The sequence below is a fragment of the Syngnathus floridae genome, chromosome 5 (assembly GCF_059516105.1).
Source record: "Syngnathus floridae isolate MCC-2025c chromosome 5, RoL_Sflo_1.0, whole genome shotgun sequence".
Taxonomy (NCBI): Eukaryota; Metazoa; Chordata; class Actinopteri; order Syngnathiformes; family Syngnathidae; genus Syngnathus; species Syngnathus floridae.
The window spans coordinates 7,557,553-7,583,329 of record NC_142417.1 but is presented as its reverse complement, the minus strand read 5'-3'; the positions used below and the strand labels follow the sequence as shown (position 1 = coordinate 7,583,329).

At 40.3% G+C, this 25,777-nt stretch overlaps 1 protein-coding gene across 2 annotated transcripts in view; it reads left to right on the top strand.

Moving 5' to 3' along the window:
- The window catches only part of ccser1 (coiled-coil serine-rich protein 1), an 83,054-nt gene that overhangs the window by 6,616 nt on the left and 50,661 nt on the right, over positions 1-25,777 (top strand). For both annotated transcript variants that reach the window (XM_088377275.1, XM_088377277.1), the window contains exons 4-9: positions 1,317-1,501; positions 5,252-5,342; positions 7,458-7,563; positions 17,336-17,510; positions 21,010-21,087; positions 25,624-25,701. In XM_088377275.1, the coding sequence (XP_088233401.1) occupies positions 1,317-1,501; positions 5,252-5,342; positions 7,458-7,563; positions 17,336-17,510; positions 21,010-21,087; positions 25,624-25,701 (713 nt within the window). The remainder of the gene's footprint in view (positions 1-1,316; positions 1,502-5,251; positions 5,343-7,457; positions 7,564-17,335; positions 17,511-21,009; positions 21,088-25,623; positions 25,702-25,777) is intronic.

Below are 25,777 nucleotides of genomic sequence, written 5' to 3'. Positions count from 1 at the left end.
CTGCAAGAGCCCTCGACGTGTATTCTGTGATGCCACAAGTCACTTATCCTGCAATAATGTGTTGCAAGCAGTTTTCACTTGGGTGGCAAATATTTTTCTCGCGATAATTTTGTCAGTGAATCGTACAATGAAAATGTTTTTAATTTCCGTCCCTTCATTCTACATTAGAACAGGATTTCAAATTGACAGTGCAGAAAGTCAAAAACATGAATTCATTATGATTCAGTTCTTGGGTTTGTTTGTAACATGTTGGAAAATAGGCAAAGATATTGATCGTTGATTTAAAAAATGAAAGCAAATGTTTTATTTTGATTCAACACAAAGGCTGCAGATATAGAATATTTACTGTTGAGAAAGAGTAAGGTATCTGAACTATTAGTGGATTAAAAAAATATATAGATCGATTTGATAATCGATTAGGTTTCGATTAATCGTTATATAGATTAATTTGATAATTGATTAACACCTTACTGCCAATTATTTTATGTTACACCAAAACTAGCGCTGATGGGATCCAATTATCTAATTGGACGATGCCATCTGTTTGTTTAAAAGCGTACACAGTGGTCGCAATATCCTGCCTTGACCGCATTCCCGTTAAAAGGCACAGTGGACAAATACCGGCCTGTATAGGCCTCCATCTATTTTTTTGTCAAATTTGTCCTCAATACGGCTGCAAATGAGCTTGAGCTGGAGCCTCTCCCAGCTGACTTTGGGCAAGAGGCCAAGTGCACCTTGAACAAGTCACATATAGACAAACAAGCAATTCACACGTACGGAACATTCAGACCGTTCAATCAACAACCTGCTCACCCCACACACTCCACAAGGGTCGGAGCTGATGTGTGATAATCCCAAGAGAAATAAATCCACACGGCAAGAGATATACCGCTACCTAATAATTCAATGTAATTTATTTCTGTGCTCTAGTGTAACATAAAGGAGGCGTCTCTGGGCTCTTTTCCCTTTTTGGCTGATTTTGAAAATTCTAAAGACTTCTTCAGCGTGAGGACAAACATGCAATTACGCCCACTCACTTTTTGTTGCGTGGAAATAAAAGGACTTGCATACACACTTTGTAAATACTGTTCAGTATGCAAATTTGTGTTGAAGGAGGCTTCTGTTTACCCGCTAAAAAGCATTTCTTTCTCATTCCTGTTTGTAGTGGTGGCTCTCTTTTGTTCACTATAACCAAAGAACCCTCTGCAACATTATTGGGATTTTCCACCGTGATTTTGTTTCAATACAAAACTAACATATAACCCCCCCCAATATAAATAAATTGTGAATGTTTATTTTTTTGTGCCTTCCTGCAGCCTCACTGTGCAGCAGTGTCAGCCCCTACCATGAGGTGATGCGTTTGGAGCGGCGTTTGCGTTCCTCCTCGGAAGGGGCCGGCGGTCCTCGTATCCACGGCAACCACCGAGACACCCCCGGCATGGAAGGATGCGGCCTGCTGAAACACAGAAACAACTCCTCATCATCCAAATTGGGAAGTTTGGTAAGTGTCTGACTTTGCTTGTAGTACCCCGAAGATCATTTCCGATTGAGATGAATTATATTTGGGATCATGAGCGTAGAAGCTTAATTAACTGTTTCAAACCGTTTTAACTGATTTAAACGTTTATGCAGACGTTTGAAAACAATAAAACACTCTTGAACACACCCTAAGTTTTAATCACGATTGAGTGAACGATTAAATGACGCGGCTCCCGTTAACATTAACTGTCAGACAAGTCAAATGCACCAGTCACAGAAGATCTAAATCACAATCCTTTTATTCACACAATAAAGTTAGTCAATGCCTAAAAACTCAGAGGGGGATTCAGTGTCACACTTGATGGGGAGGGTGAGCTCACTCTAACATTTGCATAATGTGTATTTTAAGACGTGCCTTTCCCCAAATGTTCTCCAAACTCACGATGGGGGGTCTTGGGTAAGCCGTTCACTGATGATTGGCATCACCATTTCAGTAAATGTAACATCTTCTTTCCTGAAAGCGCTCCATATTATGATAGCTGTCCATTTGGAGTGATGAATGAGACATTTTGAGAAGCGCACATAGATAAACCTTTAAGGTATCTGTTTACTTATTTCTGCCCGTTTCGGTTTTTATCTCGACATTTCTTTGGGGTGCCAAGGGTGGGCCCAGCTTTGAGATATTTGTCACATTTATCGCATTTGCTGTTTCGCCCACCTTTTCGTCGCTTTTGACAGCCGGATAATAATGTAGCAGGCCGACAGCGATGGCGCCCACTTCTACTTGACAAGATAATCACACTAAACATTTCTCTGTGGGGTGTCTGCATTTATTGTTATCAACGTTTATGACTTTAAATGCATTTTTTATGCATTTATTTACAGTTATGGCTTGTGCTGCCTGTACTTCAGCTTCCCATCGTTGGTTCCTACACTGCAAACAATTAATCGAATGAAATACGTAGATGAATGAAATGGTCAGAAATTCTCGGTGCAGCCGAGAAGTTGAGGGCAGGTCTTGGTATTACGTCTCAGCTTTTTTTTCCACACGACTTGGTTCTGTCTGATTCATCGAGCCGCGCTCTTAAACTCTGCCAGGAGTTGTGTGTGTGAAGTGATAAGAATCAGACCCTCCACATTTGAGGTTGTGAAAAAGGTCAGTGTGCCCTCACATATCTTGGGGTTCTACTTAAAAAATAAGGCAATAATGAAGAAGGAGCTCGACAGGCCGAAAAATGCAGCGTCTGCAGTAATATGGAATCTGTGTGGGTTTTTCACGGTGAAGGTTCTAAGCCGAAAAGTGAGACTCTTGATTTACAGCCCGGTCGTTCCTACCGTTACGTATGGCCATGAGCTAACCAAAAAAACAAGGTCACCATCACGGGCGGTCAAATTAGTTTCCTCTGCAGTGTCCCCGACCTCTCCCTTGAATAATTTCTTGTTTGAGTGTTTTAATTTGTTGTAATCAAACTCGAGTTTGGTACGTTGTAAGCTTTTCATCGGTTTACCTTTGGTCAACTCGCTGGGGGACCAATCAGGTTTTATCATAAAAGTCATTACAAGCGAGGCACATACAGAGTTTAGAAATTGATGAGTCATGGCTGTGGAATTTACATCTCCACAAGGTGAGTAGCTTTTTGGTTTGGGTTTTCCTACAGCTCCACCTGAATGGGCTACTGGCAACCACTTGAGTGTGAATGCCCCCCCCCCCCCCCCCCCCCCCTTCCCCTTCAGTAAACCAGGGTTTACAAACGTACCAATTGATTAGAACCAGATAAAGGCTGTAAAAGTGAACAATAGGTGCGAAAGGACCCTTGGACCGAGTGCGTAATTTTCCCTTTTATGCAGCCTCGTTCAAGAGATGGATTTTACATTTGTCAGACGTTGGCTCCTCTCCGGACCCCACCTCTGGCAGCAAACACGTGGCTGTGCGCAATCCGAAAGAAGGAAGCTACTTTGTGATTCTTGTACCTTTTGTCCTTCAACCCAACGCAATTGCTACCTAAAGTGTTGAATGTACTGCAAATGTAATGTCTGGCTTCTTAAAATGACAGGACTGTCATTGCTCTGTTGTGTTTTGTGTTGGGGTATTACACAAAAATGTTCTTTTACACTATAGTGTGTCTATTACTTTCTATGCATTCTTTTTTTTTTGCCAGCTTCACTGAGAAACTGTGATTCGGTTTGTCATTTATGGACAGCAGCTGCTTCTAAAAAGACACACGACCTTTTTAGTCATTCCTTCATGTGCCTTTTGTACCCCCCTTTCCTCTCATGTGTCGGTGTAGCGGATCAATACGGAATAAGGCTGTTGCATTGTTTTAGTGATGAGAGCAGAGCAAAGTCGCTTATTGGATTTTCGGAGTCTCTCCCCGAGTTGCATGGATTTAGTTTTTCTCCAGAGCATGAGTTTAACCAAAGTCTTTCAACCAGCGCTAAGTATTTATTGGGAGAAGAAGCATCCATCCATTTTCTATAGTGCTAGTCCTTACCAGCATGTTGTAAACAGTGTCAGATGAAAATAAAGTGTGGAGACTTAAAAGGTTCCCGTATTATATCATCGTCTTGGTAAAACAATAGCCCAAATCTTTTTTTATCAACTGAACCAGAACCAAACTCAACCAAATATTGAAGCAGACATTTTACAAGATTTGTTGATGTGTTTTTTGATGGGAGTTTGAACTTATGAGGCATATTTTCCCCACTTTTAGGGATCCATTGTATGAAGGTTTGAATGTTGTTTTGTTTCCAGTCAAATGTTACTTTAAACTGATTTATGGGTGCCACAAAATCCTTAGCTATTTTCAAATCTAGTATTTTCTTTGCTTTTTGTCAAGGAAATGCACTTGTCTCATTTTCTAATCTACAGCAGTCATCCTTTTCGTGGCCTTCAGATGGCAGTATTGGATTTTGTTCCAATATTGAAGAGGCCGGCGCTGCCTTACGGCCTCCAACTAATGCAGACATTTTATCCATTAACCGAGCTCTTTCTTGTCTGTAAAATGAGAGGAATGTCCTCATAGAACAATAGTGCAGAGTGCTTTAGGAAAAGGGTAGTGCGGCAATATTTTAACATGTTAGATTTACTTGTCATTTTTTTGGTGACAAATTGCAGTGCAGTTGATTATGAAGGAATAAAAAGCTACTCAAAAAAATCCATGTTCGATGAATGGCTGCTTGTCGTTTTTGTTAACTGATCACGTTCTGCAGCATGTCTGCCTCATAGTCGAGAGGTTTTGGGTTTAAATCTCGTTTTCATGCTCCTTGGGTACTCCAGCCTCCCCTCACATCTGCAGAATATGCATGTTAGCACGATTAAAGAATCGTGCATGGGTTTGCACCTATGCACGATTCTTTAATCGTGAGTGGATGTTTGTGTGTGACCTGCGATTGGCTGGCAACATCGTGTACCCTGCCCCAAAGTCATTTGGGATAGGTGACAAGCACTAGCGAAAATGGATGGAGGGATGATCACTTTGTCTTCTCGCTCATTCAGTACCTTTTCCCATCTGCTGTGTCATAATGATGAGACACTAAATCTCTTTCTATGTCTCAAAGGCAAGAAAGTTCCAACACTCTTCCCAAACAGAGATCATCTTTTTCTCCAAATGATTAAAATCACTTCATCTTTTTGTAGCTTGTGCTGTCCAACCCATTTTAATTTTGGGTGATTTATATCCTGAGGCTTTCCAGAACTGTCTCTTCTATATTGTATTAACGTTATTTTCCCAACATGTTAATCATCTTTATTTGACCTTTGTCTGTCTTTTAGGATGTTCTGAATAATATGGGCTCCTCCGAGCTGGATGAAGATGACCTTATGTTGGACCTGGACCTATCTGACGATCAGCGCCATCGTCACGGTAATTGTTTTTAATTGCCCTAGAAAATCATGTGGAGTGAGTTTCAGCCTCAAACTGTCGCCCTCTTCAAACCCGTTCGCTCTACCGTCAATGTTTGAAGTAACATTTTATCATTTCTACCTGGAGTGGAAGCATATCACACATGATGATGTTAAGCCCCCTTTTTTTTAAGAATTCACTGTGATTTTCTATTGGATGTAGATCTATTTTGTGAAAGGCCTGGAGAGTCTTCTGTTTTGATCACATGCATCTCTCAGTCAGTCCCCCTATGGTAGTTTTCTTTGATCCTCCTCACATCCATTTTGTTGCCTCCAGTTGAACCGTCTCTCCCAATCTTTCAGCATATGGCACACAACTTTGATATACTTGCCTTATTTACAGCATGTCTCATGCTCGAGAAGTGATTACCAAGGTACACGTGTTGCCTGGCGCCATCCTTCAAAGCATGCCAAGCATATTTTTCTTTTTTTTTTGATAAAACGTGTGAGAATATAATCGTAAATGAGTTTCGCCTGTGAACTCACCTCACCTGAATGTGTTAACTGGAGCGCGATTAACTTAAAACGGCGCTAATTGTGTGAAACACTTATATTGTGAGCTTGAGTACGATGCGGCAAGTAGTCCTGGCTCGTCGAGCGGGTTAATTGGGGAGATTTGCTGCGACTGCACTGGATTTATTTGTTCCATTTATAAGCGCTCGCACAGATGGCGAGTATCAGTTCACACGGTTTCTCGTCACCTCGCAAATGTACGCTTCACTTCTTTCATGCACAACAAAATGATGATACAATTGTGACTTATTTTATGAAATCATGAATCGTTGTTGGATTTTTTTTATCATTTTTTTTTTTAAGAGGCGCAGGAGTTGCCACTGTTGCACCAATACCAAAGCCACTCATCAAAATATTCATATGATTGCACCGTACATGAAGGAGTCACAGGTGCCTCTCGTGATTGATGCTCGCCTACGATTGTGAAAATGCAGCTCAAATGAAGAAAGTAATTTTATTGCCAGTTTGAAATCAGATCATGGCGGTAGCAGGTGCAAAATAACGTTCATATAGCCGAAATAAATCAAAATAAATCGGAGTCATTTTTTCAAGACGGTTGACAAAACCATTAAGCTTATCGATACGCCAGTAAAGACCAAAAAAGGGTTAAACTTTGCTTTCTTGGAAACCATTTATTTATTTTATTAGTATGTTTTTAATGTCCCTTCCACAAACACAAAATCACAGAGGACAAACTGGCTGATGTATCACCAAAGATGCCACCGTCATTAATAACAAACACACACACACACACTGGAGCGTGCATGCTTAGTCATCGGCACTAATAGTGTGCAGACTGTGCTGTGAAATTAAGCATTTGAATTATTACAATAAACTTTTTACAGATTCACGCGCACCTGTCCTCACACAGCCCTTGGAGTCAAAAACTGCACAGCTGCAATTTTTAAAAAATCTCTCTCAGGAGGCTTCTTGCAGTCTTTTATTAAAGAGCGAGGCATTTCATTGCAACCAATATTGGCGGACTGCCGGTGTTTGTGTGCCACCGCCTCAACTGTGCAGTGACTGATGTGTGTGACAATAACCATAGAACAGGAAATGGAACTTACTGTGACAAAAGAAAGCTATTGGGCTTGAGCAACCTCAGATTTTTTGTAATTGCAGGAGATGACAGACAAATTGGTGTCATCCTCGGTCGCAAGGGCCCCACCCCTCGACTCATTCATCCAGTCACATGCAATAATGTGTCTTAACAGCAAACCTGCATTGTGTTAGCTGGATGGTTGCAGGAGTTTTCTAAAATCTGACTGTATCTATTGGCCTAGATAGACCAATCCAACGTCGGGAAGCTTTCTGCTGTCGGATTGCGTCGTCTGATTAATGTATCAATCACAGAATTTGGTGATGCTAACATGTTAATTAAAACATTACCTGTGAAGTTTTTATGGTGGCAGCTATTTGATCCTGGAGCAGATTAATTCCATTTCAGATGCCAGCAAAACTGCTTTGAAGTCTGTACCAACCAGTCCTTTTTTTTTTTTTTTTTTTTCCATTGACAGAATGTTAGTTACCTGCTCATTTTGTGTGTGTGTGTGTTTTTGCACAGTTTCCAGACAAGACTCTAGCCAGTCCTTGGCATCTTGTCTCAACCTGCTCCACTCCCCGATTGACCCATCAGGAGATCGCCTCCTATCAAAAGACAACTGCCACAGGTAACTCAACAAAAAATATACTCCCAAGAAGCATTCGTTGGACCATATGTTCATTATTTTGGTTGTACACGAAAAGTGTATTATGCTAACAAATCTTGCAAAACCCCATTGACATGCTCACAATTAGCATTGATAGTTGTGGTTTAAACACAAACGGTGGAGCAACACATGTAGACGATAATATAACAATACTCATAGGTGTATATTCTTATATGAAAACATGATATATTACTGGAACAGATATTTGGTATATTGCTATTAATTTCACTGGGGAGGACGATTTGCGATACAAGTGTGGCCATGGAACAATTTAAGCTCAGATCTCAAGGTATTACTCGTTGTTGTTGTGACCTTTGACTTGTCCCATCTCAGTTTGCCACTGTCCTTATTGATCTCATTTTCATCGTTATAACTAGGAAATGACAAGGAACTACATTTCCTAGTTGCCTGTCAATTTCTGTTACCTTAGGCCATTAAATAAATATCCCGCTGACAATGTTAAGCATTATCTATGTAAAATGTCAATTCAGCTCTTGTATTGGATCCCAGTAGACTATCTAGACCACAACCATGCTGCTGAAGGGGCTACATATCTTGCCTATAAAATTGCTGATCTTGAGACTTCCTTGTGAGTTGGCTGGCATGCTTTATGTCTCCCCCACAGAGCCATAGTGGTGAGGAAACAAGACTTAAGCACAGTCAAGCATTAAATAAATATATTCATACATTCTCTTTGAGGAAATACGCAAGCTACATTTGTGTTCTCCTTTTCACGTCTTCCATTGGCCAACGGCTGAAAAGGAATTTTCACACTTTTAGTACATGCGCATCCAAATTCATCTGTTAAGTTCTTCTGCTTCTTCAGTGCTGCCTTAGCTCGGGTTTCTTTGGGTTGCTGATAAATGGCTTATGTCAGCAGTGGCATTGTGGCTAGTTGTGTCTGACACGACAGCAAACCATTATGACTTTAAGTGCTGCTCTATTGAGTTGCACCCAAAGATTAAAAGGTATTCCCCTTGAAAAAATTGCCCTCTGAGCCCACTTTTGTTTACCGACACTTGCGCCACCAGCACTTTGACATATCTATGACACCATTGAAACGTAACCCTTATCCTTGGCTGCTATTTTTATTTATTTTTTTACCGAGCAGCTTCCAATGCTATCTAAATGTCCCCGTGAAAAGTGAAGAGCTTGCGCGTCTAGACGAGAGACGAGTATTTCAACCTGCCTGAGATTTTATAACAACTCGATCTTCTGTCGAGGTTTACCTGAAACCCAAGGATGTGTTACATAAACAAAAAGACAATCACAAGTAGACGACATAAACAATATTTCCATTCGTTAAAACAAATTTGATGAGTTACTGAAGTAAAATATATTTTACCCTATGCACTTTGTTTCCATTAGTCAAACCAGCAACAGCAAGATACCAAGGTGGTAGTTGCAGTATCTTATCTTATCCTATCTTAATACCCTGCACCATTTTGAAGCCACTAAGATGTCAAACAGATCCATTTTAAAACTTTGAAGCTGAAATAAAATTTTAGCAAGCTAATAAAACGGGGGTGCCCAATGTGGATCTATGAAGTATTTTCTTGATATGAAATCTTTTAGAAGTAAAAGTTTTTGACAGTGACTGCCCATATAATGGTGACAGGTCTGAGTTCATTTCCCCGATCACCGGTAGGTGTGAATTACCAACTGTAGGAGAAGCAGAGAGAGACAGAAAGAGGGACGGAGGGCACTCAAAAAAAGGTTTGCCTGGGGTTAAGTTTGCTTCGCAATCTTTCAGGTTCCACGCTCCCTTGAGGGGGACATCGATTTGCTAGAGGCAAAGCAAGCGCCTCAACTACACACAAGACACACTCCAAACAGCCACATACCGACTTGTCACTCACTTGGACTGTCCAGGGTATCAGCTGCAACATGCTGCTGGCTGTCTGATAGGCTGAATAGAACATCTGCTTCACACACACACACATGCGCGAACACACACATGCACACACACACTCATGCAATGCAACCAATGGAAACGCTGAAGTTCTTGCAACACCGAACTAAAACGACACACTGTACTATCTTGTCAGCCATTCCGGGTGTTGACAATGGGACTTTAAGTGTCCTTCCTTTTAGTGTTTTGCAAAGTTGTAAAAAGTCAGTCTTATCTCCGTCTCAGAATAGGACAATAAATGCAAGCACTCACTGTGCATTCCCAAAGCCTTTAACTGTTTATCTCTTTGAAATCACTGAGTAAACGGGTGAGAGTGATTTAAGATCCAAATAAAGGAGGTAAAGTTTTATTTTAGTCTTTCACTTTGTCTCTTGACTTCAGAGAAACAGCTTTGTCTATTGGAAAGCTACCACAGCAGGCTTCTAATCAAGGGCATCTCCTTGAAGGTGGTAAGGACCATCTCGAAACAAACGCCACTTATCCCCCCCCAAGTACAATTCCATCACATTCATTAGTTTCAAATGGACTCCATTTTTTTGCTGCTACCAACAAATAACAAATTGTCTCTTTTAGATGTTTCAGGCAGCTTCATTACCTTTTTACACCTGAGCAGAATATTGAGGAAATTTCGATTCGTGGTTAATAGTCACGTTTTCTACAGGCTGGTGCTGTCCTAACCAAGCCTTGTTGCATGAAGAGATGTGAGGTAAAACTTATTCCAAGACAACCACAATATATTTCCAAGGATGTCCACTTCTATGTCACTTCTTTGACTCTTCCAGTCTCTCTGGTGACGACAAAATTCTCACATTTCTCTGCATGAATTGTGTTTCCCACTGTCTGACAATCAGCAACAACAATTTGTTAATCTCTTGGAATCCATGTAAGAATACAAATATACACACTATACATCCTACTTGAGCCAATCACAGAAAGAAAACCACTTTTGGGGAGATCAGTAGGCTGAGTCGTTCCCCGCCGAGAACGTGGTCTTATAACATGAGCCCACACAGTCAGAAATAGAGCAGCATCCATTCCAGTGTGATATGATTCATTCTAGGTAGCTGCCAAACTGTCTAATTTCAGTCAATGTAATAACACACACACGCGCATAGAAACCTACATCTCTGCTTCCTTGTTTTGTAGAGATGACTTTTGGAATACAGTGTACAAGCTAAGAGTAAACTTGATCCTCTAGTGAGCGTACAAGAATACCTGTGGACAGTGAGTCACATGCTGCTTCACCTAGTCTGGAGACATCTGATTGTGGAGGAGTCTGCTGCGAGTCTATTTTAGGAGGCTGGTTCAACGCTACAAAAGCCTCTGCGGAAATTCTCCATCTAAATATGAATTTTGCAATCTAGGGCCAGCCTAATGATGTTTAAGAAGATCCTTTGCGTATTGCTGCCGGTGCCCATTTGATATAAATGCTCGGTACAAGGAGACTAATTAGTGTAGTCTTCATTATTTGAGTGGGTACTTGTGGTGCTGCTTTTGTATGAGTAAGTTTTGTTTAGAGACAAGGATGAATTATTTCAAAACATTTAGATGAAAACTTTTCAAGAGGGCTTGAGACAATGTGATTGGACGAGTGTGCACACACACTTTTAATAGATACGTGGCAGTGTTCAGAATTTACCAATCACATCCATGTTAAATTGAAGGCAGAATACTCATGTTACCATTAAATGCTGTGATTAACCCCAAAAAAAGTTCAACTTTTGCTGACATTTTTTGTAGTCACCTCTTACAGCACGTCATGGTCTGCAGAGACCTTCCACAGCATCAGGGGGAATTCACTGTTCAAAAGTATCAGTTCTGGAGAAGGACACTAAATAATTTCCATCTACTAGAGAAAACACTTGAGACAGTTTTTATCAAGTGGAGAAAAAAATAGCACAACTGTGACATTGCCAAGAAATTGACATCTTTCCAAAATTGATGATAAGATAATGGTAAGGGACGCTGCAGCGATACTGAAAAAGCTGGCTGTTTATTACATGTGACACCAACCTGTACATTTAGTCTGTGCAGCCTACGCGGTAGGACGGCACATTTTGCAACAACACACGTCCCTTGAAGTCCCCCAAGTGCATTTGAGAAAATGTGTTATGGTCTGATGAGAACATCCCCAGAAGAACACCATACCTAACATCAAGCATGTTGGTTGCAGCATTATACTCTGGGGCTGTTTTTCTTCAGATGGAAGTTGAAACTGGGGCCTAAAGTCTATGTGGGGGGAATTATGAACACTTCTAAATACCAGCCAGCACAAAAGAAGACTTCTGCTAGGAAGCTTAACATGTCAGAGTAATCCGACTAGAACAGCTGAACTTTATTTCGGAGACAAATCCTGACAGGTGTGTGCTGACTCGCATTTAATGAGTTTGAATGTGATTGGTTAATTATAAGTCAGATCGCCAGTTATGGGGGTGTGCACACTTGTGCAAGTACATTCTTTTATGCGTATTTTTGCTTCTACGCTTTTACTTACCCTCTTGAAAAGATGTAATTTCGTTTTCTTTCAAAAATTCTTTTTTTTTTTTTTTTTAACCCACACTAGTGCACATAATTGCATATTAGTCTACATGTATGATGGCAAGCAGTAGTTTTGGCTTTATTGAACCGTTTTAAAAAGCTTAGATGTTGTACCTCTTGATTGTCAGTGCATTATTAGTTTTTTAAGGTTTTGATGGTACGATGACATTTTCTGTCGTATTTGTAAATGTCACTACATACACTGAATATTGCACTGAAGCTTGATTTCAAGAAAAACGTGTATTGAATCAAAACCACGTCTGTCAAAAAAAAATCGCAATTCAGTCTTTTCTTAAAATCGTGCTGCAAACACGAAATCATTCCCTTTGTTTCAATAACATCCATAATGATAAAGTCCCAATAGATCACCAGTAAAAGATGTTTTTTTTTAATCACTTTCCCCCTCTTTTTAATTGACGTGATAAAATTGTGCCCTGCTGTTTTCTCGAAGTTTGGCTGAATTAATTGTAACTTCATCCACTCGCAATCAAAGGAAGACATTTCCTTTGTTAGCTTAGTGCTGAGGCATGATGAATTAGTCAGAACCGCTCCCTTTATGAAGACAAGAGTAAACCTGGGAACTGAAGTTTGCACAGACAACGTTTAATCTCAACACCAAATGAGACATTTTGGCGTACTTTCTTCTCAAGTAGTTTGTAATTTTTGCAATGTTCTTTTTTGACAAAGAGAAGTGTGTATGTGGAGGACAGAATGACGATCGACTCCGTGCTGCCGACCGGCACGAAGAAAATCAATTCTCCAGATAATTAGAGTGAAGTTAACTTCAGCCTGTCGGATGGCGCCTCGTATTGAGTGCGGTGAACAACTAACTATGCTGTCTGTTGTAGACGTGCGTCAGTCGACAGCAACCTTCACGCTATCAGAATAAGTTGAAATTGTTCACCACTGTCAGGCGAGAACAATTACACCTTACGAAACACTTTTAGCCTGGACTGACTCGGAACTAAAATGGTCAAATTAAATTGTCAACTATTTCAAACTACCTGCAAGAAGTTGTAGACAGTCATGCCAATGGATAAAACTAATTCCTTGTTCGAGATAATGAACTGATTTAACCTAGCTTGCACCATGCAGGATGAATCACTTGTCTTCGTATCACAATTTGGCCAATTTCTACGATATGCCACTTTCTCTCGCTATCACGCTCATGCCTGTTTGGATAAGAATCCCCAGTGGCATAAATTACATGGCATGCCTTTTTATTCCTGACAGGTGCTCATGTTCACCGCTTGTGAACAGAAATTTATGCAGCCTCTCAAATAAATAAATAAAGCAAAACAAACAAACAAACCTGAGGATCAGAAGGGCTATTTATCTCTAATAGCTGTCAAAAATAATGTGGGGTGTGAATATTCAAATGATGTGGATCTAACGCTCGAGCCAAGTGTCAGAGCGAAGCCTGCAGTCTTTATGCTGCAGTGCAGTCATTATGTTGATATTTGTCTGGAAAAAAAGAGAACTTTGGCTTTGTATGATCAAAACCGCTTTCAGCCAGAGATCATACATTATTAGCATAACAGCCTTACAGAACATCATGTATTCATACGTTTTACCACAACTGGCATTTGCAGAATTTCTGCTTCATGATAAGACTTTATTCGCATGCAAATACTTTTCTCACGTTTGCATGGATTTTGAATTCCTGAGAGTTGGATACTTGTTGTTACTTTCGTATTTGCTCCTTGTTCTAATACAGTGAGGATTTACACATCTGTATTTATCCAAGCCACCTTAAAATGTTTCTCGATTCAGTCTCGTTTTGTTTTACTGTCTTTTCACTCAAGAGGTGAGCGAATAATGGCTTCCTTTGTTCTCGGAGCTCTTGTGTGATTTGTGCGCTCCTGAGGCTAAGCTCAGTCACCCTTTGAGGTGAAGCCCGCTTTCCTGCATCCGTGATCTTATTGGTCTGGGCGTCTCTCAAAGTCCATGACCACGGGTGAAGGCTAGAACGTAAATGGACTGCTAAATTGAGAGCACCACTCAACGCCTCGCTTCTCTTCTTCACCTCAGTAGACCCCGTGCAGCGGATCTCCTCGTTCGCTAACGCTACGTTGTGTTGATGTAGTGGCAACATTCAGCCATATTTCAAAATGTCTGTCTCGGCCAACCCTATTACAGACGCTTAACCAATGTCACAGTCTAGCAAAAAATAGGAACAAAAATTTGCTCACAGACCAGACAATGTTTTTCAGTAAAAGACAGCTAATGAAAAATTGTGTAGACGGCAGTAAAAATGAGTTCCTTTTAAAAAATCTCCCCTTTCATGCAGTACATTGTTACTTTTTACCAAGATTTGTAAAAGGCAAGCTGAAAAGACAGCAAAGTTAATTAAGAAGTTAGCCCTGCGATATGCCCTTCATTTTATACCCTCTCCATTTTTGTGTCTTCAAGTCTGGAATTCTCCATTAGACTTGCTGCCCGGAGCTTTGGCCGATGCTTAGTCATTGTCACAGATGCTTCTGATGAGTTAACGGCGGCGTAAAAATGCTCGCTGCCTCAGGTGCAGCATGCAGATGAACAGACTGCGTTTTGACAGGTACAAGCGAGCGATGACAAATGAGCGCCATCAAAGCAGGGTAATTGTTTGAGGGAATGTATGACATACGTACACGCATGTCCGATAATTGTCGTCCCTCGTTCGCTATAAAAATTTAACGGTGCTATGTGATTTGCGTTGCATCTGAGTGTTAAACTGTCGATTGTCTTCTACTGTTATTATTTAAACAAGGCTGTCTTTATATTGTAAAGTCTCTAATGCTGCTGATAAATTACCTCGCTTTCTTTTAATTTATTTGACGCCTCGTTGTCATTTCTCTCGCCGTCATGCAGTAACTCAAAATTTTGTCAGGTTCCGTGTACAGTGGCTGCTCTTTTCGCACCGTTGTTTATCGCCCGCACAGGTGCGTGTTAGCATGAGCCCCCGACCGCACGGTAATAAACCACCACCAGCGGTAAAATAAAGAAAAGTAATAAAAGGCAGATAATTGGCTTTTTTCACTTTCGATGAAAATGGATCACTTCTGAGAAATGAACTGAGTGGAGAAAAAAAAAACACAGGGCAAAGGACAAGACTAAGGTGCAGGAAAGACAAAAGGCGACCACTGTTTCGAGGAGTGTGGAAAATGAGAAGAAAGTGGAGGAAGGAGGACATTATTTGTCGTGCCAAAAGTGAAAAAGGATGACCAAGCAAAGTGGGACAAACATCGATCACATGCGTACCCATTTTGGGTTCGTTCGTGTTATATTGCAGTGAAGTTTCCGGAGCGTGGTCATCTTCCGCATAAATTAAAAGTCGTCGCACAATTCTATAGTATCACTCCCAATTCAGTTTTCCACACTGAACTGTGAAGTTGAATACAGTATAGTTTATATTTATAAACTATTCACTATTTGCTGAAAAACTCGCCCTCCATTTGTTAAACATCGTCGTGGAACCACAAAGTGGTCTTCTAAAACTAACACAAGTTCTGGGGTTGCTCTGCTACATCCAGCACAGCGGTGAATCATTACAGACCGCAAAGAAATCTCCGGAGTAAAACGTGCTACCCTGTCTCAGAAAACTTTGTCTCAACTCCCAATCACGGGTCATCCAACAAGATAAAACCACAAAAAACACTGCTAAAAACAGAAGCCTGGCCGAGAAGGAAACATTGGACTCTTCTCAACTGCCTCTGGTCCTATTGAGCGCAAATGCTCCACTTGACACAAGTACGGCGAACCATTGATCAGTTGTCACCCATTTACACCTGCCTGCCTCGCACAGCGGAGTTGAAGGACAGAAAAAGGGGAAAGAGTTCACTTAGATAGATTTCAGCAAGGTGTAAAAGGAAAAAAAAATAAGGGAGCGCAGGGGGGGGGGGGGACCTGTCATCTTGAGGGAGAGGTCGTCTCAGGTGTTCACACCGCTACCTCAGAGGACACATTAGCCTCTGATAATGCCCGTGAAGTGTAGACTGTCACGACACTGCCAAAGTGGCACGTCGGAACCACCGAGGAGACACGTAGGCCAAAGAGAGAAGGCGACACCCGTGTGAAAACATGGTCAGGTACGACATACGACTACGAGAGAGTTGCAAATGGATGACTGGAGAGGTGACAGGGATTGATGCTCTCTTGTGCTCCCCAAAGAGCAGCATCTGGACTTGAGGAATCCGAGAACAAGAATTAAGATTAATTAAGATTTTTTTTTGCCCCCCCACACACATCAATGGTTTTAATATTCAGTGCATTTGTATATCATTTTTATCGTGCATCATCTTAAAAAAAATAATGGCTTAAAAATAACTTATTTAAAAAAAAAACTGCACACAATCATGCACATATATATACAGTATATAGGCCTTAGCAACTGCATGATGTCCTTGTGGCCGTCGATGCACACAGACCTTGAGCATGTGGACCCATCAGGCTTTTATGCTGGCCAGACGTTCAAAACATCCTTTGCGCCAATATGTTTGTCCCTGAAATAGGAACAACATTTGATAGTTTTATTTTTTATATGCCGGTGATAGATCTCAATGTTGAGCCGATTGGCATTTTTGTCTTTTTCCATTTTGCTCTTTCTTACTGAAAGCTTTGACCATGTCTTACATTGCTGGCATCACTTTTCAAAACTCAATTTAAGTGACATATTCCATTAAGATAACATTCATAAAGAGTGAATGGATATGAGCAGGCAGGGATAGAACGGAGATAATCCACAGAAGTTGAGGCTTATAGCAGCTAAATGGAGCCAAGTGAACTATTCGCAACAATCAAAATAGTAGAACGTGAGTAATCGACCAATTTTCCATCACAGTAGACTCTGCGCTGAATTTTCCCACAAAAAGGACATGCCAAACTCATTTGAAGAACCCACTACCAGTATATATTTACTGTAAAAATAAATGAACTGGTATGATGTTATATATTTTAAACAACCACATCATTTAAAGTTGACATGCTAACAAATAGCATCTCTGTTGCGTGTTCAACAACAGATTTAGGAACACAACTGGTGGAGCAAAACATGTAAACAGACAATATAACTCACATGCATATTCTCATAATACTGTATGTCTGTCTATGTAATATTATTTTATATTTCTTTATATTCTATATTTGTGTTTCAAATATAGAGTTCTATTATTCTTATTCCAAACATTACAAAGACACATTAAAAGCAAGGCTGAAAAAGACGAGTGATGAACTATCCTTTCTTACAGACACCAAAAAAATGGCAAATTTTACATTCACATTTCTGTTGTTGTATTTTCTTTCCAGGGAGCCTCGACGTCCGACAAGTCTGCTGCCGGCCGACTGCAGCTCGGCTCCGCTTCTGGGTAGGGAAGACGAGCCCTTGCCCCCCGGAGCGGAGGTCCTCCCCCTGCGGCTGATGCAGCAGGACTGCACCGCTGTCAAGACCCTACTTTTGAGGCTGAGGCGCACCCTACAGGAGGTGGGATGTTCTTACTCATGCACCGATATTCAAATGCCTACACTGGCTTTCCACCAGGAGGGATATTTGGATAAATTGCTCACAACGGCAAGAGAAAAAGTGCAGTTAGCCTCCATTTACTACACTGACAAGGGTCTTTTCAGGTTGTAAAATGCAGGAAGTTGTTTAAAGCAACAAGGCTTTGGGCTAAGGATATATGTAGTGATTACATCTGGACACAATCACCCCCCCTCCTTTCTTTTTTTAATTAACTAGATTTCAGCTCCATTAAATCACCACCGAGTGGACCCTACATATGCACCCTCACTCTCCCTCTCTCTTTATCTTTATCACCTTTTGTAATTTAATCAGTGTTGAGGATAAGGGCAAGAAGTTTACTCACGCACACACGCACTTATACTGTACATTAAAGTGCCTGCATCCCTTTGCTTTTAAATTAGATTTGCCACTATAGATGCAAACGTTTCCTACTTTGACCCGGAGTCTTTCGCACTATAAGCATCATCCATTTAAATTTCTTTTGATTACCTACTTGTAATTATTGCTATTTTTTCATTAATACTATTTTTCCATATAGAAAAATCATTTAATGTAGCTTAATTTTTTCCAGGTTAAAACTATCGTAAAACCTTTGACTGAACGACAACATCTAGCCATGATGCTTAAAATATTTTTTCCATGAAGTACATTTCCATAACAAAGAGCTGGGCCACGGTGCAGGTTTCCGCCAAAAGCTCTAAGCACATCCATTAGCACTGTGTCACCATACAGGTGCATGACCTTTTACTGAATTTAGTTTTATTAAAGATGCTCACATATGTGCAGAGAAATCCGTATGAAAGGTGGCGTCACCCCACGTCAGAACACTTTTAAAGTAACATCAAAGGACGAATTCAACGAAACAAAACGAAAGGATCTATCTGCGAATTTTCTTTCCACCGATGTTTACTTGGTGGACTTCTGTGAAACAGACAATTTGAAAATAGGCATAGCGGGCATTACCTGATGATATAATAGTTAAAAAAAACGTGACTCAATTCAAGAGATTCTGGGTTCGAATGTAATTTGCATGTTCTAGTAGTGCAGAATATTATATGAGTGGAAGAAGCATTTGCAGAGGAACTGAAAGGGGGGGGGGGAATGCTGTAATTCAACCTGATGCTTGCTTGTGTTCCTGTGTACACCACTTGAGCTTCCATTGGGACTCCATGTGACTCGGCATGTCTTTGTCAACTCCATTATATCCGCTTGACCTTTTCGCGCTGAGCACCCAGCTGTTCTTCTTCTGTGTTAAGCGTAAGCGGTTCCATTTGTTCGTTTGAAACCAAAAATCAAGTTGCATCAGTCTCAAAATAAAAACAACAGGAGGTAGCATACTAAAAAAAAAAAAAAATCTTTTGGAGTTCGATTATCATACGCCGTGATCCAAGCTTACACTTGTCATATTAAGTTGATTCCCCTACTTCCTGCCAAAGATGACAGCGATGAGCTGCAAAGGGATTCTTCCGTTTACGATGGCGCCAACAATGGTCCATAATAGGCAATTATAAACATAATTAGAGTCCTGTCAATTACTTGTTAGGGTGTGGTCTCGACAGTTTGGGAGAGCATACATTAGATGATTTTAATATCAGATACAATGCAAACTTTCTATTACGGTACAGCTGATGGGCCAGTATATTTTGTCAAACATGCACTTATTCTCCTTCGGAGACCTGAAATATTCTCTGCTGTTAGTTTATTGGGTTAGATGGCCCAAAAAAAAACCCCACATTGTCATCCACGTTTTCTATATTGTTGCTCAATACAAAATATTTTCATTTGTCACTGTCAGTCCGGCACAACAGCCAGACTCCAGCACACTCGCACACACCAGGGACACTTGAACGCCTCCAAGATCAAACCACAGTAGGGTACTAGTAATGGCAAAGAAAAAAGGTGTGATGATAACCATAGAACAGAGAATGGAATAGGTGAGGGTGAGGGTCTGTTTGCTTGATTTACTATGAGCAATATAAAAGTAATTATTGCTAAAGTGTCACTGACAATTTAGTCGTTCACTTGGGTGATTTTCGTGCAGGCAGCAATGGTTCTGTTCCCACACAACGGTGAGTGAGTGAGTGAATGGTTCTAATTTTAGTATGTGCCCTGTGATTGACTGCCAATCAGTCTGGGGTGTTGTTTCATTTTCGGCCAGTCAGCTGGAATAAGCTCCTGCTCCCTATGATGCTGAACAGGATGAACGGTCTAAAAAAAAAAAGATGGATGGATGGATTGCATGTTTTCATTTAAATAAACAGATGCTAATGTTACAAGCATCTGCTTCACACCTATTGGATAGTCATGGAAGCTTGCCAACAAATTCAATTTCATTCAAATTCAATGCATCGTGTGACATTTACTATATTGTCTTCATGCAAATTTCTATGGGTGTTTAAATGAAACTCACCGTGACTGATAGTATTACAATAGTGACGTTACTGACAGTATGTGGAAAATTGTTTTGAAAGATGTAAATCATTGTCAAGAAAAATTATACAATTCAAAACTTGTCTTTATATATTGAATATAGAATAGGTTGAAAAGAAATTTCCAAACATTTTTCTGTTTACATTTTATGTACATTGTATGTATGAGTATTAGATTTAGTCTGGCTAATGTGTTATTTGTACTCCGATGGCCGTTTCATCCTTATATTAGCATACCTGTACATAGGAATGCGATTACAGAGGTGTGTCAGACAACCAAGCCCGCTTTACTTTTGAAGACCATTCATCATCCTTTGACATGTTGCCTCGGGCTTGTGCAAGTCATTAAATTTTGAGCTCCCAGGCAGTCCACCATCCTTCCCCCGTCTCCCCACTTCTCCCCCAATTGCTAAATCTGAAAGGCTTTTTACTTGAACCGCATCTAATTGTCGGGACAGTCGGACTATGTAGCCCATGGGACACAAATGACCTTAAACAAAATGTGTTTATTTTTTGAAAGGCCAAAAAGATAAGACGGAGAGACTGCCCCGTCGTCTCCCTCCATGAGGTCGGGCATTGATCACCAATGGCACATTTAGGACCACGTCGCACCTATAATTCTTGGGAGTTATTGCTTTTTAAAAGGTCAGCATATCTAATAAACCGGCAAGTTTACATTGTTCCCAGAGCTGACACGTCTCGCAGGTACCTTAGATTATAAAAGCTGACAAAATCGGCAAAGATGACACTTTTAGCCTTCTCTCGCTTAGCCAAAACAAAAAAGGGCTCCGATTGGAAAGTGATTCAACCAGTACGAAAGATTTTTTTTGTTCCTCAAGGAGATCTTTGGCCGAGCAAGGTATTATTGTATTTCATGGTGGCTAGTTTTTAGCACCCGTCTCACAGTCTTGAGGTTTGGCCCTGGAATCTTAACTCTGAACTTCCCCTATGCTTGGGTAGTTTGTCTTCCCAGGTATTCCGAAGCAAGCGAAACCGTGTACGCTAATGATTACATTTATCTTATTTTACAGAGCACAGAGACAAGTCCTGCCAGCAGTCTTCAGTCTCTACCCATTAGCCCCTGCAGTGAAAAATCCCTTCCATTGAAGGTAAATCCATATTTTCGTTATCTAAAAGTTGTTCCCTTATGGCAAAAGTGTGTCAAATGGGCTGACCGAGGATCAGCTGGACAGCAACTTAGTTTCACAGAACAATTACACATGCGCGCCCTCTTTATTGACCCACATGGATGATCAGTGGGAGAAATTTAGGCTGCGACACAGCTTGAAGACAGAAGCTCACGTGCAAACAGCTCACATGGAGGAAAAGTATGTAAGGCGGAGGCTGATATGAAGAAAAAAAAAAGTGACTGTTGGAGATGCACAGTGACCTACACTGAAGTATGACATTGAACTTCAATAAGGCCGATAAACAAGACAAAATATACTATTATATTGTCGTTTATTTTAAGGAAATGAGTCCCCCTGGTGTATTTTGCTTTAACCAAGTTTCAGAAGTTTCCCTTTGGAATAATACTGTTACTGGTCTTAAAGACAACTTTTAATAAGAACGATATCGTCCAATACCTATTTTTCGTCAATATACAATAGTATACAAATTTTTTGTTGTTGCATTTCCTTCAATAATAGCCAACAAATATGTGTCTTGAGCGACACTGTACAGGAAAAAGTTTCTGCTCTATGAGAGAGGAACATTATTGATCCCAAATTAGTTTAGAAAATAAAAGCTTCACGATCATTGTACCATCTACCACAAAATTCAGACTGACCTTCCATCAGTGCAAAAGTCTTTGAATAATGTCATTGCTATTTGTTTTGTTCTACAAGGTAAAAGAGAATGACAAAAAGCCATAGCAACCTTTGCCACGAATACGGAGCGCCCAAAATATGCCGCATGCATCCAGGGAATGACTGAGCGAATGTCACAAAGTGTGTGCAGAGTTGTCGCTCGTCAGTTTGATGGATTGAGCGTGAGCAGGAGTGATGAAATATTGTGAAACGCAGAGAGCAGGACAGTGTTTTAGTCGAAGGAATGGCGAGTAGAAAGTTAAAGATTTTTTTTTTTTTTTTAAGGTCAAATTTAAGATGGCTCAGGGCAGGCAACTATGGATCAGCCGAGGAGTGAGAAGATGAGAATTTGTCCGGCACTCAAGTAAATGTCTCTGTCGGAGTAAAAATAATCTCAGCGAGTCACCTGAGAGGCTGCAGTGTCACACAGCGCCCCAGTTTAGTTTTTTTTTTTTCTCGTTTTTTTTTTATTTGCCCTAGTTGCAACGTTTTAGTGCGTTAAAGAGCGCCTGCTCATTATGTGTATTCAGAGGAGCGTTCTAGGACGGCGCAGGTAATTTAAATGACATTTGTGTACATTCACCTCTCGTTTCAAGGCACACTGGGAACATCTTTTTATAGGCGAGGCATTCATCACCGTGTCAGAATTTGAAATTAATAATGTATAATGGAACATAGCCCTCACCGAGGATGCACTTCCTATTGAAGAGTACAGCCGTGTTATAACAGCATGTATGAAAACAGTTGCTCCTTGACTTCAAAGTTTAATTTGCTCCGTCGACAACCTCCCAATCAACTTTTCCGATTGAAATAAATACAATTGCCCGGAGTCTGTTCCATTCCAAGTGCTATGCATAATGATGACTGTGTGAGACAAGACTATAATAGTTCTTTTTTCCCCTCCAGTTTTTAACATGCTTGATATGAGCTGCTGGGTTGGAATGAAAAGCCCAAAATAATGAAATGTGAAAAGGCCTTTTGCATCTCAATTATTCATTACAACAACTTCAATTTTAGACTCAAAAGATGAAGACTGGAGAGTGAGACACTGAGAGATCTTTTTTTTTTAAATAGAAAGCGCAAACACAATTTAATTATTAGACACGTTTTAGCTTTGGAATAAAATTTAACTCCAATTTCTAACATTGTATTGCTTCATTTCGATTGATCAGCTATAATTGGGAGTGAAGTACCACAAGATTGTAATTTTATGAACAAAATATGCTATCAAAACATTTAAATTATCATTATTGGGCCCTCATAAGATTTCAGCTCAAAGAGTATAAAGAGGAAAAACAATTTAGACTTGCGCTTCAAATCCACAATAAATTACAACTTTTCATCAGATGCAAAAGCCAGGTAGGTAAGTTATTTAAGGAGGAACAAGTTGTTATACTATATTCATCCATAAAAATTCTCGAAACCTATGGAAGGAAGCGCTTGTGGCACGCATTCATGATTTCTAAGTGCAAGCGTGCACCTCCAACAGAATGTGAACAAATGGAATCATTTCTGCTAACCTGAGGAATCTAATTCATCTCCACGGCCTCTTCAGCAGGCTTCTGATTGCGAGCATGGGGTGCCTTCAACCGTGGCACAAAATCACATTAAGTGGCTGCACTCCGTTGATTCTGATCAGATTTCTTCCCTCCCTCAGCCCCCAGCTGAGGCAGTTTCAATCACATTATTTTAGAAATACATTCTCATGCTCCACTTTTATCATTCAATGGAGTACTGAGAGATTATCCTGAATACCACCTGATGATTGAGTTAAAAAGCATGTCGCTGTTTCTTTGTCCAAACTTTAGTTTTTGTTTCACAATATGCAGTTTCATGGCGATTTGGGATGTCAAAAAGGAAAAGGCTCACCAGATTTTTCAGATGTGTTCATCCCGATATGTTGCAAGATGTCGTGGGCATGACCTTTAAATATTGACTCTTCCTTTTCTAGCCTTTGAGAACATGAAATGTGGTAGGCAGGTTGATCATGAATCAAGCGACAAAAAAAACACAAGACCAAAAGGGCGCGTTCGGAAATGGGAGTGCCAGAGCCGCTGTGAGTGGGCAGACAGAGCGGCAGCACGTCAGAGCGTAGAAGCTGTTCAAGCAAGGTGATCGTTTGTAAATTCAAAAAAGGGAGCACGGTCTGGGTCTCGCAACACCGGCACTCTAGAGTTAAGGCATCAAAATTAATTTCTAAGTGCACTCAGGTATTTAAGTGGAGTTTGCCTTTTTTTTTCCCTTTTTTAAACCCTCACCAGCACTGAAGCCTTGTTCCCCTTGTAAATTGAAATTTGGTAGGCGTACAAAAGTCTCCTTTAAGAAACCTGAATTCAGCCATTTTGATTTGAAGGAGACATTTTTGGCTCATTTTAGACAGCCAAACTTACGTAGCAAATTTTGTCTAGCCGCTACCAAATTTGATCATATATTAATTATGGATGGAACATGACAAAGTAATTAATCTAAACTAATTGTGACACAAGATTAAAGCCGAACCAAACGTTTTAATTACGGAATTAATTTAGTGTCAAATAAAAGCATGGATCTCCATATTGAAAAGTAAACTTTTGTGGATGGAGCAAAAAAAAAAAACATATAAAAGATTCATGCTTTTTGAGGCTGATTCGAGGGGCAATGTTGAAGTTATATATCCTTGACTTTGCCGGCTGTCCATTCAGATAGATGACTCTCCAAGGATCCCTTAGACACCATCATGGTCTGCCTCAGGCCCTCTCCGTCTTCTCCCGCCCTCTATCCATCCTTTATCTCTTGTCCCCTTTCTCCCGTGTTTTTACATTTTCGTGTCCATTTTTCTCTTCTGAAGAAGTAATGACTACCTGACTACCTGTCTACTTTTCTCAAACTTGTCTTTCTAACTTTTTCTTCCCAAAACCTTTTATCCTTTGACACAATTTCACTCTGTGTAGCATTTTTTTAGCAAACAAGCTTGTGAGGATTACAACAGCTGCAGTTGGAACAAAGCGCTTCACATATCGCAATGGGACAACCACAAAGACAGTGAAAACACAAATTCGTTCATTCAGTTTCAAAATCCAAAGAATAAAAATAAGTCTCCAAATGACTTTTAAAAATGGACAATGATGGGCCTTTCCTAACTTTCAAGGGGAGCTCATTAGGGAGGGAAGCATCAGCAACAGAAAAGGCTCGATCCCCTCTGAGGCTCCGCTTTGTCCTCGCCACTTCCAGTAGCGTCTGGTCTGCAGGAAAACACATCATTTCTCGCTCAGCGGGACATAGATCTTACTGTCATTCGCATAAAAGTGGAAGGAAATGCCATGCTTTCGTATTTCAAACTTTCCGAAAAGAGCGCATGTTGCCTGAGGTCCTCCGACAAAAATTATATATACTTTACAACGTAATTATGTAACTACATACGTGTTTAATTATTATTATAGGTATGATAATTCCATCAAATTATCTTGGAAAGACTGAAAGGTTTCAATTACAAGAAGATAAAGCTGTTTTCTGTGCAAAAGTAATATTGTAGCTGGCAGTTATACTTCCTAAATTGTTTTGCATGGAACCTCGTTAAGTCTCATTACTTTACAGAATGTTCGGAGTTGAAACTCTAAACATTGCAAGGTCCACAGAGACTCTGTCTCCCATGCGTGTATAAAATCACTCGTGTTTTTACTTTTCGTGAATGGACTCCAAGTGTCTTCAATCGGTCAATTTTTTTGTTGCGAGATAAAATGTGAAGTTTCAGATATACCATAACGCAACAACAACGGAACAAACATATTTGACTTCATAAAACTGCAGCTTTGAGTGTCAAGTACATATGCAACAAGCTGTCTTATTTCTTGTCTTCAGGACTGGAGCAGAGAGGAGACGTTGCTGCAGCAACTAAAGGAGAAAGACGAGCTGATTTTCCGACTGCAGAGTGAACTGGTAAAAATCTCTATGTGTACACCATCGAGGGGATTTGTATGAATTTATAATCTTTAATGGAGATGGAAAAGCTTTT